The 16,739-nt window shown below is 38.0% G+C and overlaps 1 protein-coding gene and 1 long non-coding RNA gene across 3 annotated transcripts in view; one reads left to right on the forward strand and one right to left on the reverse strand.

Annotated features, from left to right (window-relative positions):
- The window catches only part of LOC143849397 (uncharacterized), an 81,739-nt gene that overhangs the window by 22,039 nt on the left and 42,961 nt on the right, over nucleotides 1–16,739 (forward strand). The gene's annotated exons all lie outside the window — the stretch shown is intronic.
- On the reverse strand, nucleotides 311–12,966 carry LOC143849394 (desmethyl-deoxy-podophyllotoxin synthase-like). Of its 2 annotated transcripts, none has more exons than XM_077358402.1 (3): nucleotides 12,860–12,966; nucleotides 12,307–12,738; nucleotides 311–1,057 (listed from the first exon to the last, which is right to left on the reverse strand). In XM_077358402.1, exons 1-3 carry the CDS (start codon nucleotides 12,917–12,919, stop codon nucleotides 431–433), a joined length of 1,119 nt encoding a protein of 372 aa, XP_077214517.1. In that variant the 5' UTR covers nucleotides 12,920–12,966; the 3' UTR covers nucleotides 311–430. The 2 variants fall into 2 exon arrangements, with proteins under 2 accessions (XP_077214517.1, XP_077214518.1); XM_077358403.1 differs by lacking the exon at nucleotides 311–1,057 and adding an exon at nucleotides 9,814–10,567.

Raw genomic sequence — 16,739 nt, forward strand, 5'->3', positions numbered from 1 at the left:
GAGATGCAATTGCACATATGCGAGAGTCACATGAGTCACACGACTATACGCATTACTGCACATAGGCGAGAGTCACATGACTATGTAGTATTAACTATCTATGTTGAGACTTGAGAATCAAGAGATGCAATTGCACATATGCGAGAGTCACATGAGTCACATGACTATACGCATTACTGCACATAGGCGAGAGTCACATGACTATGTAGTATTAACTATTAAGAGCTTTCCTCAAAATTGCCACCCATATTATATTATATGATATTGTATATGGAGCCTCGTGCACTAGGCAGCCCCTTAATATTTTAGTATGTGACCCAAAAAATGCGGACAACCTCTTCATCGTATGAAACTTGCATTGTCGATACTTTTATAGTCCTTAGCACATGAATTCAAAGTACTTTTTCTGTTTTTTTATCAAATAAACTACTCATGAATCACAAATAATGGGAAAATGAGGGGTTGCAATTAAGTTTAGGCTAGACTTTCTTGTGAGAGTAATGCTAAAGGCCTCTGTCATGTCCAAATCCTCACCTTTCATCCCATTAGGAAGTTTCCAATCAAAGTAACAGAGGAGGTTGGCAAGGGCTAACTCAGTGCTAGCTAGCCCAAACAACATACCAGGGCAACCCCTCCTTCCTGCCCCAAATGGGATAAATTCAAAGTGTTGACCCTTGAATTCAATAGAATTATTGGAAAACCTCTCTGGGTAAAACTCTTCAGGATTCTCCCAATATCTTGGATCTCTTCCTATTGCCCAGGCATTCACAAGAACCCTTGTCTTCTTGGGTATCTCATATCCATTGATTTCACATCTCTCAATTGATTCTCTAGGAACTAGCAATGGAACAGGAGGCCACAATCTCATTGTCTCCTTAATAACTAGTTTTAAGTAGATCAATTCATCAATTTCACTCTCTGTTATCCTCTCCTTTTCTTTGAGAACCTTTCTTACCTCTGCCTGTGCTTTGTCCATTACACTAGGGTTTCTCATTAGCTCTACCATAGCCCATTCCATGACAGTTGATGAGGTCTCAATCCCTGCCGCGAACATGTCCTGTGAAGCGAATAAATAGTTAAAATACACCCATTTAAAACAAACCACCCAATCCCTTTAAAAAAATAATTATCCTTTTTAGCCAAATCTTTATTAATAGAGGTGTCAACATACCATGTATATGAATAGAGAGGTGTGGAGCCATTGAAATGAAAATATTCATGGATTAGTAATGAATCTCCTGAAACATGCCTTTAGAGGCTTTTATAGGAGCCTTTTATAGGCCATACAAGGTTTACTTAACGCGGCAAACAATTGAACAAAAAATGCATGTCAGGAGTTGACAAATCTAGACGACCTAGTCATATAGACCTCTTTACCATATAGGTCGTGTAGGTAGGAGGAATGTTTGAAGTCTAATGGATGAATTGATCAGCTGTTGGAGAGGCAGATGGAAAGCACTAGTTGAATGGTCATGAGTGAGAACATGTGATGAAAGTTTTGTAGTTGGATCCGAGACCAAGGAGAACTTGAAGAATAATGTTAAATTTATTGAGAGGTTGGCCGATTGCAGTAAAATTGTTGGCGATGATTGTCTTATCCCGTTGAAGGTATTCATCAATAGAGAAAGCCCCTTTCTTAAGAGATTGCAACTAAAATTTTAGCTGTTGGACACAGGCTCTTTTTTTAGATGTATACATTCGTTCAAAAGCATACCACATAGCTTGGGAAGTACTGAGGCTGATTATCTGGACGATAACATATTCTTACGGGGACAAAATGATCTATCTAAGAGTAGGTGATCTTGATGGTTCCAAAGAAAGAATGTTGGATTTTTTGTTGAAGAAATCAAGAACAAAAGACACTAAACAAAAGGAGAGAGAAACTTTACTCTTTAAATTTGAAATATTCAAATATAAAACTTTTTATCTCCTTTCGATTTGTGTTTTCTTCTTGATTTATTCTTTTGCTTGAAACTTTACTCTTTAAATTTGAAATATTCAGAGATAAAACTTTTTATCTCCTTCTGCTTAGTGTGTTCTTCTTTTGCTTACATTTCTTTTTCAACAAGTGGTATCAGTGTCCTGGTGTCGGATTGATGTACGTAACTGATCGAAGCTAGTCAGAGACTGATGTACGTAGCTAATCAAAGCCGGTCAAGGATTGGTGTACATAGTCGATCAAAGCTAGCCAGGGGTTGTTGTACATAGCTGATCAAAGCAAGATCAAGCCTCTAGGGATGCGATCCAACACGTCTATGCTTAGGGATCAGATGTAGAAGTTGTAGACCCGGGGCGCGACTTCAATCTTGCCACTCGTCATAAGCTAGATCAAGGAGATGGATTTTGTCAATCCGGTCAATGGGATTGAGGAGTTGAAAACACAAATTATCAATATTGGAAGTCTTGAATATAATTCTATCTCCAAGGGAAAGATCTATGTGAGATAGTGAATGGTGCGGAAATGATTTCTCCCAATGTAGACATAGAAACCACAGAAGTTTTGAGGAAGTGGAAGATCAAAGTCGGCAAAGCCATGTTTGTGTTGAAGGCTACCATTTAGAATGATTTGCTCGATCATATTCGAAAAACCAAGACTCCAAAGGAAACATGGGACGTATTTGCCACTTTGTTCTCAAAAAAAAAAATGACGCAAGATTGTCGATGCTTGAAAACAAGTTAGGCTTCATATCTTAAGAAAACATGACGATTCCCAAGTATTTTGTGAAGGTAACGAAGATATGCAATGAAATATCACAACTCGATGAAGAATCGAGAATTGCGGAGACACGGATGCGGAGGATAATAATTAAAGGATTGAAATCTAAACATAGTGGTTTCATCACAACAATCCAAGGATGGACACCTCAACCAAAGCTACTTGAACTGGACAGGCTGTTAGTGAATCGAGAGAGTCTAGCCAAACAGATGGTTAGGTCTATGATAAAAGAGCACAAGGAGGTTCTCTTAACTACCCGAGGAAGCAAGTCTCAGAATTCTAATTCAAGAAAGAATAAGAAATGTAAGCCAAAGTTCTAATCAAGCCTCAAAACAATCGTGGTCCTGAGAAACAAACTTGGAACTCGGAACAAAGTGTAAATCCTCTTTGGTATTTTGGAAGAAGAATAGTAATTGGAAGTTCGAGAGAGATGAAGTATTAGCACTATGTAAAAACGTTGAAGACACTCTCTGCATTTTGGAAATGTGAAAATTGCACTCTGATTTTTATTCACGTCTTGCTTTCAATATATACATCAGCATGTTTGAATAAAATAAAATCCTTCTAAGATAACTACTAGCTACAAGCTATTCCTAGTATCCTGGATGACTAAAACCACTTCTACCGTATCTCTTTTAACCAATCATCTAAGAGTCCTAATAAAGTCAAACTCTATCTTATATCTATCACAATAGCTATCGGTAAAGCAAGATAAAGAAAATAGGGACTCTATGGCTGAGTCGGTGATGATGTTCACAAGTATCCCCCTCAACACCGACTCACCAAACTAACTACCCTTCCGATGCCATGCATGAATCAACGATGACTCTAGCACTCTCCTTCAGCATTAACTCTCTACTAGTCACGCCAAGTTTCTTTCGAAACTTCACAAACTTCTTGTAGCTCAACCCTTCAAAAGTATCATGAAATTTCAATCTCGCACCGTACCATGCTCTCGGAGCCTCCTTCCACAATTTGCACACGTATTGCAGATTCTTGCTACTCTCGAACTCCCTGGGTTGCTCAATGAAAATTTCTCGATCCAATTCACCATGTAAGTATACATTCTTCCTCAAGGCAGTAATCTCCTCGCCCATAGCGATATGTCACTCCCGGATGTCTTTTGCCTCTTCAAACGAAGTTGGCTCCTCCACCTTACGATTTTCTGAGACATTACAATCTATCGTAAGCGGCTCCTCCACCTCACGATCTTCTGAGACATTACACTCTTCCGTAAGTATCTCTTGATCACAAACCAAATTTGTTTCATCCTCATGACACTTCACAATAGGATATTCTGCAATATTCAGTGCAAAACAAACCTCCCCCTCAAAGTCAAATTCCGTAGCAGTCTCTTCCACTGCCACATCACAAGCAAAAGAAGCTTGCATATCCCATTCACCATCGTCATCCTCCTCCTTGTCTTTGGATTCGACGATAAAATTCCCATCATCAGTCTCAATCTTAGCCCGACAATTTCTTCTAATATGACCAGGCTTGCCACATCAATAATAATAAAAATCATCTTTTTCTTGTGATTTTTCATTGTTATTAATCCGATCACCTTTCTTATCACCATCCTTTCGTTTCTTATTTTTCTATCACTTCCGCTTGCTATTCATCGCTAGCGCTTCCTCACTTTCTTTCACAGACAATCCGGCCATCTGCCTTGCCAACATCTCTTGATTAATCAAGAGATTCTCCAACTCCAGGAGAGACGGTTGCATTGGCCAACCCCAAATAGTAGTGATAAAACCGCTAAACTCAGGCCTCAAGCTGCGGATAATCATTCTCCGCATACGGCTTTCATTAATCTTAGACTCCTCGTCTAATTGAGATATTTCATTACACAAGTTTTTATATTTCATAAATTAATCAAAAACTGATAAATTACCTTGTGTTAATGAACCAATCTCGTTCTCTAAGAATTGCAACCGTGCATCATTCGCCCATGAAAAGAGAGATGAGAGTACCTCCGACGCTTCTTTCGGAGTTTTCACATCTCTAATATGCTCAATCAACTCCTTCTGTATTGACGCCTTCAATACATACAACGCTTTTCCTGCACGAATCTTCCACTTCCGTAGCGTATCCGCTCCCTCTTCTGGTACCTCGGTGTCGTTGCCATTCACTATCTCCCATAGATCCTGGCCTTGAAGATACGACTCTAAACACAACTTCCAATAGATGTAATTGGTATTGTTGAGCTTTTCAATCCCTGCCAACATACCAACACTTTTCGCCATCTCTTCTTCCAACCTCGATATCACCTCGAAGCAACCAAAGAACAAACCGGTATTCCCACTTCGATATCCTCTCGAAGCAACTCCAAGAACAAACCGGTATTCCGATCGAACACCTACTTTGATACCACTTGTAAACCCTCTTTGGTATTTTGAAAAAAGAATAGTAATTGAAAGTACGAGAGAGATGAAGTATTAGCACTATGTAAAAATGTTGAAGACACTCTCGGCTTTTTGGAAACGTGAAAATTGCACTCTGATTTTTATTCATGTCTTGCTTTCAATATATACATCAACATGTTTGAATAAAATAAAATTCTTCTAAGATAACTACTAGCTACAAGCTATTCCTAGTATCCTAGATGACTAAAACCACTTCTACCTTATCTCTTTTAACCAATCATCTAAGAGTCCTAATAAAGTCAAACTCTATCCTATATCTATCACAATAGCTGTCGGTAAAGCAAGATAAAGAAAATAGGGACTCTACTGCTAAGTCGGTGATGACGTTCAGACAAAGATGGACCGCTATAATTGTGGTAAGCCAGTCCACTTTTCCAGAAATTATTGGCACTAAAGAAAATGAATGAAGAAGGTAGCACTGCATGATCTGAAGAAGGTAGCACTGCATGATCTGAAGATCCACAAAAGAATGATAATGATGAGGAGTGTAGTTCTTTTTCTCTCGGAGAATAACAAATCAATGCTTGCAAAGCTAATCTTATGACGATAGAGGTTGTTGATGTCGCCAGTTTAACAGACATAGAGAAAGGTGACGAAATAGACTATTCCAAAGATTGGATAATTGACTTGGGATGTTTGAATCACATGATCGGGGATTTGCAAAAGTTTTTGAAAAAAAGTACAATGGTGGACAGGTGGTTGTAACTACAAACAATGCAAAATTGCCTACTGCCCACATAGGTAATATTTCCCAATCCAGTGAAGAGCATGATTTACTCAAGGACATTTTCCATGTTCCAAACATGAAGAGGAACATAATGTTAGTATCTCAATTGACAAGATGTGGAAATTATGTTGTCTTTGGCCTCGACGGTGTGAAGATCTATAGGGACGTGCATATTTTTGGCTACTTCTCTTATGGAGGGAAGAAGGGTAGACTCGGTCTATGTGATGTCGGCTCAGGATACGTATGTACAAGCAACTTGAAAGAACAAACCTACTTATCTATGGAATGCGAGACTAGAACATTTTGGGTATACAAAGCTCAAGGTGATGATGAAAAAACAACTACTGAAGAGACTTCCTGATGCAGGAGCATACCTTGGAATTTCTACATTGGCCCTTTCATGCTCATTAGTGTAGGAGTTTTTTTCATTTGATGCATTAGCCTAGTGGTAGGTTAGTGATTTTGAGCATTTTCATGTCTTTTATGTATTTTGGTTTAAGTAGGGGTACTTTGGTTATTTCACCATCACTCGTGTTAATTTGGTCATTTGATATTAGATAGGGTATTAGTGTCATTTTATCTTGTAATTAGGTATAAATAGTCTCATTTCCCACCAAATTGTAATTAGCTAGACCTTTGACTTTGAAAATTGAATTGAAAGGAAGGGATTTTAGATCCCACATTTCATTTTGGAGGGGAGCCTCTTGCAAAAGAGGGATTTCTTTGAAATTTCACCGAAGGGAGGAATATTTTGAGCTTAAATTTCAAGTTTCTTTCTTCACCCTCACCAAGTATTTGATCCTTGATTTGGAAGGGATTCATCAGATCTATGCCTGGGTGCAAAAGAGGGATTTCTTTGAAATTTCACCGAAGGGAGGAATATTTTGAGCTTAAATTTCAAGTTTCTTTCTTCACCCTCACCAAGTCTTTGATCCTTGATTTGGAAGGGATTCATCAGATCTATGCCTGGGCGTCCCAGTGTCAAGTTCCATCTAAGGCCTAGGATTTATCTACTGAATGAGGAGATTCAGCAGATCTGTTCTACAAGTTGCTAGTGCTTTTACATAATTCATGAGTTTCCTTTACGTACTGTTTTCTCCTCTATTTCGTGCACGCAAGAGTATAATTTGTATCTGCTATTAATTCCTACAGCTATCTGAATTCACGAATGGAAGTGTAGCCAAATTGAGTGAAATTTGTTCAAATGTTACCAAAATTCATGTGTCACGGCTCCATTAAGTCTACCAGCTAAAGTTACTGTTTCAAGATGGAACTCGGTCCTTAATTTCAAAGATCTGACCGCTTGCAAGTTCCGATTCAGATATTAGTGTATATCTTCCATTTAACAAGTGAATACTCTAATTTCCCTTACTATTTTCAACAAATTTTGAAGAAAATATAGTAAGAAAGGCCTGAGCTATCATCAGTTTCTACAAAAAAACTAGAAATTAAGTGACTGGTCTTTATGCTTGAAGGCTTGTATCTCGGATCCAATAGAATCGAGAGATATGAGTTCATCTGAAAGTTTTTCTCGTCAAGATCTAAGTCCCCTATACAAAAGTTCGTCCCCCTCTCACAAGAAAGGGGCGTTTTTGTCTTAAGAAGTTGGACTTGATTAGGGCTCTCTTAAGAAGTCTGTAAATAAAAACTTTGTGGAGATCTAGAAGACTAAAGCAAATCCTAGTCGTTTCTGCAGCCCTAGAGAGAGATTTTCGAGGAGATTGAGAAGAAAAAAAAAGAAAATAGATTGGAAAACGCAGATTGAGGTAAGATCCACACTCTAAATTGATTCTTTGAAAAGTAATTGAATCCTAAAAGAGGGATAGTGTAGTTAGAAGGGAAACTTTGACGATCGAATCATGTTAGAAATAATGTATACGGTTCTTAGATTTCCTGAGGATCATATGGTTTCTTAATCGCCAACAAATTCAAGATCAAACCGCCTTAACTTTGGAAGCTAAGATTTTGTAACTTTTGGCCTAGATCTTAAGGTTTCGCTTTGATCTTCGTTTAATGGGTTTCGATGCATAAGTTTGGGTTTAATGGATTCCTCTCGGTACAAGGAACCCATTGAATCCAACCTCGCACACTTTTTCTCTAAGCATCTCTCATTTTCAGCCTTCTCTGAGCGTAATTCTTCGGGCGAATATTTCTTCATCTCCTGAGGTCTACCAGTCCGCATTTGTTCCCTTTAAGGCCTCTCTAACGCAAAACATTAAGGGACATTTTGGATACGTGGTTTTTAGAATCCAGGTTTTAGTTTGAAAGCGGTGTAAAATTCTTGATCTTAAATCTATTTTCCTGCATTTTTAGTAAGAAATCCAGGTTTTACAAGTCTCTCCCCTATCCTGAGATTTCTAAAACCTGGAAATGGGACAATGACGCAGGCCGGAGCCCACGAGGGATGGCCAAGATCAAAACGATCTCAACTAAAGAAACAGATAATTCGGAGAATCTCAACTGGATGCAACGGACGTCACTCAACGTTGCTAATCATAGAAGTCACTTGACGCGACCAAGTCACAAGCTTGATTCGTAGGAGGATCACTCAACTCCAAAACAAGGAAACTTTCAGAGAAATGTTTTTACAGCCATCAAAAGTCCCTTTCTTTCCTTTCTCATTCATGTTTATAGAGATTACATCAAAAGACTTGTAGCCCAAGACTCCATAAATGCATAGACACATTTTCTAGACACACACAAATTACAAGCTAGTCAAAGAATACTTTGAGAGCAAACAAATTACAACTTACGAAGAAGACTAAATATTAAAGACCAAAGACTAAATATTAAAGGCCAAGACCAAATAATAAATGTAGCTACATGTGAATTTATGCTCCTGCATCATTCTCCTTAGCTTGAGAAAAACTGGACATCGAGTTTGAAGTCAAATCCAGCCAAAGTCGCTCATCTATCTCCTTTAATTCTTCAACTAAGACCCAAGCATCCTCCATGGTTGGCTTTCCCTTCCAATGAACTAAATATTGAGTATAAGTCTCTTGTCGGGTAGTAATGGAACGTGTATCCAAAACATCAATTGTTTCACGTAAAGGATTCACGGGTTAGCAGAAAAATCATCAACTTCCAGTGAAGTTCTGTCCAAATCACCATGATATGAATACAAATAACACACATTGAAAACGGGACTAATTGGTAACCCATCTCACAGCTCTATACGATAAGCATTTGGTCCCAATTTCTTGAGTATTCGACATGGCCCAAATTTCCTTTGCTTGAGCTTATTATAAGCAAGGTTTTAAATTTCGATCAAAATCCGAAATTGCGGGTTTCAGTCGAGACCGAAACTGAAATTGTAGAAACTCGAAACGTTGCAAAATTTCGATCGAAATTTTGAAATCCGAAATTTCAGTTCGAAATTTAAGGAATATTAGCAAAAAATCTGGATTTTATTCATTACTTAATATTTTCCAGTAATTTCAGCCGAGATTACTGAAATTTTCAAAATTACTGAAATTTTGGTAATTTCGCCGAAATTTTGTACGGGATAAAATATTACTTTATTTGATTTTGATAGATTTCTTCCGACATTTCAAAATTTTGGTGAGGACCGAATCGCATGACAAGATCACCCTTTTGGAACTCCTTATTTCTCCTATGAACATCAGTACTTGATTTATAGATTTGAGAAGATTGTTTTAAATGCTCACAAGAGAGAGAGATGGCAAAAGAGAAGATGACCGTCTATTTAAGTAAACTTTAACGCTTTTCGTTAAAGGGGCGTTATAGGGGGTGAATGAGGAGCGGAAGGCATTTCACACCTAGTCTTTTGCATGTGAGAGCAGCCACCTCAGACGAACTAAATGAATGAGACTAAATCTATGGGTGTGGCTGCACGAAATGCCTTCTGTAATGGACCCTAGCAAATCCCAATTGTAAATATATAATTAGGATTTTTCGTATGCATTAACTTGTGTCCACTTGCTTTGTTTTTCTAGTATATGACCCAAAAAAATTGCGAACAAACTCTTATCATATGAAACTTCCATAGTCCATACTTCTATAGTCAATATAACATGCTAGCCAATCAAATAAACTACTCATGAATCACAAATTATGGGAAGAAATTATGGGAAGATGAGGGGTTGCAATTAAGTTTAGGCTAGACTTTTTAGTCAGAGTAAGGCTAAAGGCCTCCCTCATGTCCAAATCCTCACCTTTCATCCCATGAGGAAGTTTCCAATCAAAGTAATAAAGAAGGTTGGCAAGTGCTAACTCAGTGGTAGCTAGTCCAAATAACATACCAGGGCAACCTCTCCTTCCTGCCCCAAATGGGATAAATTCAAAGTGCTGACCCTTGAAATCAATAGAATTATGAGAGAACCTCTCTGGGTTAAACTCTTCAGGGTTCTCCCAATGTCATGGATCTCTTGCTATTGCCCATGAATTTATAAGAACCCTCGTCTTCTTAGGTATCTCAAATCCATTGATTTCACATCTCTCAATTGATTCTCTAGGAACTAGCAATGGAAGAGGAGGCCACAATCTCATTGTCTCCTTGATAACTAGTTTTAAGTAGCACAGTTCATCAATTTCACTCTCTGTTATCTTCTTCTTTCCTTTCAGAACCTTTCTTACCTCTGCCTGCGCTTTCTCCATTACACTAGGGTTTCTCATCAGCTCTACCATAGCCCATTCCATGACAGTTGATGAAGTCTCAGTCCCTGCCCCGAACATGTCCTGTAAAGTGAATAAAAAGTTAAAATACACCCAATTAAAATAATCAACCATTGCTGCTTTTTAAATTTTTATGGTTTTTTTAAATAATGCTTTATTAATAGAAGTGTCAACAGACCTGTATTATCCAAACAATTATGATTCTATATGTAAGATCCTTAGGCCTTGTTAATTTGATTTTGTGTTGGAAGCTTGTCGGAGAGTGTCTAGTAAGGTAGAAATGACTTGTGTATAATAGCATGTTAGTAGGATGTCATCTACATAGATAAAAGGGCAGCCCAATGCACGAGGCTCCCGCCATTGCGGGAGGGCTAGATGTACGCAGCCTTACTCCTGTTTTGCAGAGAGGCTGTTTCCGTGACTCAAACCCGTCACCATCAGGTCACAGGGGAGCAAAATTTTGAAGAATAATGTCAGATTTATCGAGGGTTGACCGATTGCAACAAAATTGTCTGCGTTTGTCTTATCCAGTTGAAGGTATTCATCAATAGAGAAAGCTCCTTTCTTAAGAGATTGCTACAAAAAAATTTAGTTTTTGGACTCAGGCTCGTGTTTTGGATGCATACGTTCGTTCAAATAGTGTTCCACACAGCTTGGGAAGTATTGAGGCCAATTATTTGGGCAATAACAGATTCTTTCGGGGATAAAATGATCTATATATTTTAAGAGTAGCTGATCTTGATGGTTCCAAAGAATGAATGTTGGATTGTTATGAGCAGTTGTGAAAATGAAAAATGAAAAACGAAAAACTGGTTTGATGGAGATGTTAGTGCTTTGATATCGTAGATTGGAATAACTATTTTGACAACTCTCCCTGATTTAGAGATGCCCAAATCTTGTTTTCCTTTGGAGAGTTTTTTGTATACACATAAATATTTACAGGATTAGTAGATAGGATTGAGACTGATCATAAGTGATTGTTTAGTTGCCAAACCCTTGAGTAGTTGCTGTTGTCAGTAACACGAGTGATTGGATAGTTTCCAAACATCCTGGTGAATGACTGAATTGGTAACTTGCTAAGATTGGAGATCTGGCTGTAGTTGGAGATGATTTTTGCTGATAAAAACCAAGAATTTTTTAACCGATGACCACCTATTCAGTCTAAAATGTTCCTAACCTCTAGGATTTGTATCTTCTATACATTAAAATATTTTAAGAAAATCTAGATATATGTGTAAAATCTCTATACATTAGTAGGAAAATGTGCTCTAGTTTAATAGAGTAAGTAATCACTTTCGAGTCGAAACTCGACTCACTTTCGAGTAGACTCGAATTGACAAATTTTCAAATTATTGGGATGTCTATGGTGGAGGGCCAACAAATGAACACTTGGGAACACTTAGGCCCTGTTCGTTTACGATTATGACAACCGATTGTGAGTGCAAAACAAAATCAATTATTGAACACTTAGGCCCTTTTGTTTTGGACTCACAATCGGTTGTCATAATCTTTGGATTTCCTTAGGTCCTTTTGGTTTTGGACTCACAATCGATTGCCATAATCTTTGGATTTTGGGAACCAATCGTGAGTCTAAAGCTGATTATTGGTCTCAAAATTAAACATAAATTTGAGTCCAATAATCAGTTTTGGACTTACAATTGATTCTCAATCCAAAACAAACTTATATAGTCTAAGAAAAGTAAGCCCCATCTACAGCTTTGACCATACATAAGGCAATTTAAAAAAAAATAAAAAATAGGCATGTACATCAAGTAATTTTCCTTGAAAAAAAAAATACATACCAGGATAACAGCTTTTATGTTGTCCATATCTAGAGGAAATTCTAGCTCTCCATGCTCTTGAAGTCTAAGAAGAACATCTACCAAATCCTCCACTTCATGATCCTCCTGCTTAGTCTTCCTCATCTTACTTTCTTTGTGTTCTTTGATGATATCATTTAGGAACCCATCAAACTTCCGATGAATCCTCTCTAATTTATACTTCGTTCCCGTAATCACAGTGATAAATTTTAATGATGGGAAAAAATCGGCAACATTGAAACCCCCTGCAAATTCAAGTGCTTCCTTCAACGCTGATAAGAATCTTTCATGGTCTCCACCCTTGTCTCCAAAGGCAGCCCTCGAAGCTATTTTTTCGCTCAAGGAGAGAAGCATCTTCGAGAGGTTAACTGTAGATTCATTTGCGGCAGAAATTGATTGAATGAGATTTGATACCTGTCGGAACAAATTAGTATGATGAATGATCAAACAGTGGAGATGCAAATGATCATAGTACAAAACACAAAGAGAAAATAGAATAAATTATAGAAATAGGAATTAGGCAAGGATTAGGGACCTTTTGGATACCCCCAAGATTTGGATTTTGATTTGTCACATTTGGTAGCCTTTTTTCCATTTAGATTTGGAGTTGGATCAAATCCATACTGTGGAACAACCAATTACTCCAACAGCTTAAGCTCTTGGAGAAGGCGTTATTTAATCTTTTATACTTTAACACTTCCCCTCATGTGTGGCCACTCTTTTTTTTGGGTTGGCCTACACGTGGCACATGTGGCCCCTCTTTTGGGTTGGCCATTACATGTGGACTTTTAATATCAAGGATTTTTGAACTATGGGCAATTTCCAAATATGGTGTACAAAACAGTATTTGGAAATCCATATGTGTGACAATTTCCTTCACCCTCTCGGCTCCTCGACCTCTCCCCTCCAGTAGCTAGTACCCCCCCTCCAAAAAAAAAAAAAACTTATTGGTTTACTTTTTTCCTTTTCCACATTTTCTGTTTTTCCCCTTCCATGCATGAACTTTTTCTTCTAGCAGATCCATCTGCATCTTGCCCCCTTTGCATTTGTATATTCCGAAACTCAAATCCAAATACAAATACAAAAAATGAGGTGTCCAAAAGAGCTCTTAAAACTTTATCTTGAAGATTTTTATCTTCCCCACTTACGCAGGTATCATGGAAACAAAATCCCAAGGATACAATGCCTACAACTATTGATCAATGTACGAGTGCTCTTTAATATCAATAGTGACCCAGTATGACCGAACTTAGATGGAACGGAAATGGATAAGGAAGAATACAAACCCATTAATTTCTATGATAAAAAGACAAGATGATACCCTTTCATATGAAAATACTCTTTCATTTACAGTGTTTTTTGAATAATATAAAAACATCCTTTCAAAAAATAACAAGTGTCTTTTAAATCAAAGCATCTTTTTATATGTTTACATTTTAAAAAATAACCATATTTTTTGACGGATTTGCTAGTGTCCATCGCAGAAGGCATTTTGCGGATGGCCTGTTGCATGTGAGAGCAGCCACCTCATGAATGAAGACAAAATATAAAACAGCTCTTTTTATATTTACATTTTGAAATTAATCATATTTTTCTTTGAATGGCAAAATTAATCATATTTTGATTAACATATTTTTAAAATATCTAACATAAGCCAATAACTCAACTCAACTCAACTCAACTAAGCCTTTGTCCCAAACTAGTTGTGGGTTTGCTAATGAATCCTTTAGAAAATTTTCATGAAGAAGGTGAAAGAATCTAACCTCAAATTGACTAAGTCTATGAAATGAATCCTATAGAAAATATAACATAAGCCATTCAAAAAAAAAAAAAAAAAAGAGAAAGAAAAGAAAATGTCTAACATTACCTCCTCCTCCCTCACATGACGGAAAGATTGGACACGCTTCGCACTGTATAAGGCGACTGCAAGGAACAAAGGAGGCCTGTTTCAGAAGTTCAAGTCATGGGTCTTCATGATTTCTCTCGCAACTTCAGATGAGGAGATTACAATGGTGGAGACTTGGCCAAGTTTGAGGTGCAAAAGGGGTCCGTGTTTTTTGGCTAAGCTTAGAAGGGAGTGGTGGGGAAGTGAGCCTAGCAATTGGTGAAGGCTACCTATGATGGGGAGATTCCGTGGCCCTGGAGGCAATTTGGGAACTGGGTTTTGGGTTTTTGATTTGTTTCCTACCTTCATCAACATGAAGAAGAAGAGTAGGAAGGTGAAGATAAGAGGAAAAGGAATTCCATTGATGGAAGCAAAGAAACAAAAAGTGTGTGGTGGTTTGTTGTTGTAAGGAGTTCAACCATTCTTTTATGCATCCATGTTGAGAATCAAGAGGTGCAATTGTTTTTGGGCAATGACAAGTTCCCACCCCATGTATGATAATTTGCCTCACTTCATACTGTTAAAAAGAGTTAAAGTCTGGCGCATACCCACCATTAAAGTGGAGCGAATTATCCTACATCAGGTGCGGATTGATCATCCCCCTTGTTTTTTCGGCTAGATCTTTCGGTCAGCCATGTGACTATCTGCATTATGCATTTTTGCACCCACTCCAACACCCCAGCACTTATTATATCGTGATATTCTTAATTTTTTTTTTTTTTTTGGGGATCTTGTCGCCCTCCATGTCTCTCCTCCGATCTTACTGTTTACCCCTGGTCCCTACCCATTTGTTATGAGGAATGCTAAACTCAAGGGCCCCCTTGCAGAAAATAGAGGAAAGGGCGCCCTCATTGGTTAGTTCAACGTCCCCATCATGTAAGATGTAAAACTCAAAGGAATAAAGTGCATGATGGAGATATTCGACCAAAGGGGTGCCCTTTCATCAGATTTTTGTGAGGGCACTCCTGAGTTTATCATTCCTCATAGTATATACATTAGATGATATCAACTATATTATAAGTACATTATTATGACCAGAGATGAGACCAATTGAGAGAGTTGAGCTCAAAGACATTATTTCGCATAAATATTGATACATAAAGGGTTTGCTAGGGACCATCACAGAAGGCTACTCTCATGCAACAACCTGTCCATGAAATGCCTTATGTGATGGTCCCTACCTGATAATATTTATACACAATATATTATAGAGGAATGATAGAATGAAGTGCGGCCCATGCAAAAACAAGTTTCAAGGGCACCCCCATTACTCAATTACAGCAGAAGTCAAATAAATGGCGCTGAAAAAAGAAAAAAAAAAACCCAGGCGGGTGTGGCTCTTCGGCTAAAGTCACGGGTTTGCTCCCCGGAGACGAATGTTCAAATCCCACCCGGGCTTTCCCGATGCACGTGGTCTACGGGTGCCTGCGCGCATCCTTAGGGAAAAACGGAAGTCATAAAAATAAAAATAAAAAATAAAAATAGATGGCTCTGAAAATAGTTGATGGCATAGGAAAAAACGGAACGGCTTTGACTTTTCTTGAAATTGACCAATGGGGGCGCCCTTGAAACTGGTAGCTTTTTTTGCTACTTGACGGTAGGGCATCACATATAAACTAAATGGAGAAAAATGATGACCCCCGCTAATCAAGACACGAGGTAGTAAATGGTGGACCCACGCCATCAAAAAAATGATGTCAGCCCCACCCACAATAATATGAGGTGTAAAATAGTGGGGCCCACACTTCAGCTTGCTTACCAAGAAAAGAATCTTTTGTTTAGGGAAAATGACCAAATAAAAGGGGTTTCTACTGACTATGACATGTGAAGAGGGGTGTTTTGTAAATTACAAAATTGAAGTGATGTTGACTGGTTTGGATGAGTATGGGACAAAAATGCCCTCACTGTAAAAAGACGTTGAGTTTTACTCTCTCTTTTTTTTTTTACTTTTTACTTTAAACAGTTTTTACTCTCTCTCTCTCTCTCTCTGCAAATACCTTCGCTGGCGGAAATTTTCCGGCAACTCTCTCTCTCTCTCTGCAAATACCCTCGCCGGCGGAAATTTTCCGGCAACTCTCTCCGTCTCTCTCTCTCTCTCTCTCTCTCTCTCTCTCTCTCTCTCTGTAAATCTCAGCTGCAAATCTCACAGGTTGGTAACCCATCTCTCTCACTATCACTCTCTCCCTCTCACTCTCTATGTCGTTTTGTCATTTAGAGTTTTGATAAATCAGTGATTTAGTCGTTTTCTCAGTTAGGGTTATGAAAAATCAGTGGTTTAAACCAATCTCAGTGATTTAATTGATAAATGAGGGGTTTTAACTAACTATTGATGGTTATAATCCCTTAATTTGTTAGAAAGCAGTGTTTTAAACACCTAATTTGTGAGAAATCGGTGGTTTAAACTCCTAATTTCTGAGAAATTATTTGTTTTAACACCTAATTTGTGAGAAATCAGTCGTTTAATTGATAAATCAGGTGTTTTAACTAACTATTGATGGTTTAAAAATCTAATTTAGGAGAAATTAGTGGT

Source organism: Tasmannia lanceolata, unplaced genomic scaffold, assembly GCF_043159265.1.
Source record: "Tasmannia lanceolata isolate RefF3 unplaced genomic scaffold, GAP_Taslan_0.1 ptg000018l, whole genome shotgun sequence".
Classification (NCBI taxonomy): domain Eukaryota; kingdom Viridiplantae; phylum Streptophyta; class Magnoliopsida; order Canellales; family Winteraceae; genus Tasmannia; species Tasmannia lanceolata.

Bases quoted from the DNA above. Each gene is read 5' to 3' on its own strand.
- LOC143849394 (XM_077358402.1), bottom strand. From the start codon at position 12,919: ATGGAAAAAAGGCTACCAAATGTGACAAATCAAAATCCAAATCTTGGG. The intron at 12,739-12,859 runs GTCCCTAATCCT...TTGTTCCGACAG, and splicing joins ATCTTGGGGGTATCCAAAAG to GTATCAAATCTCATTCAATC. The intron at 1,058-12,306 runs GTATGTATTTTT...TTCGCTTCACAG, and splicing joins ACATAAAAGCTGTTATCCTG to GACATGTTCGCGGCAGGGAT.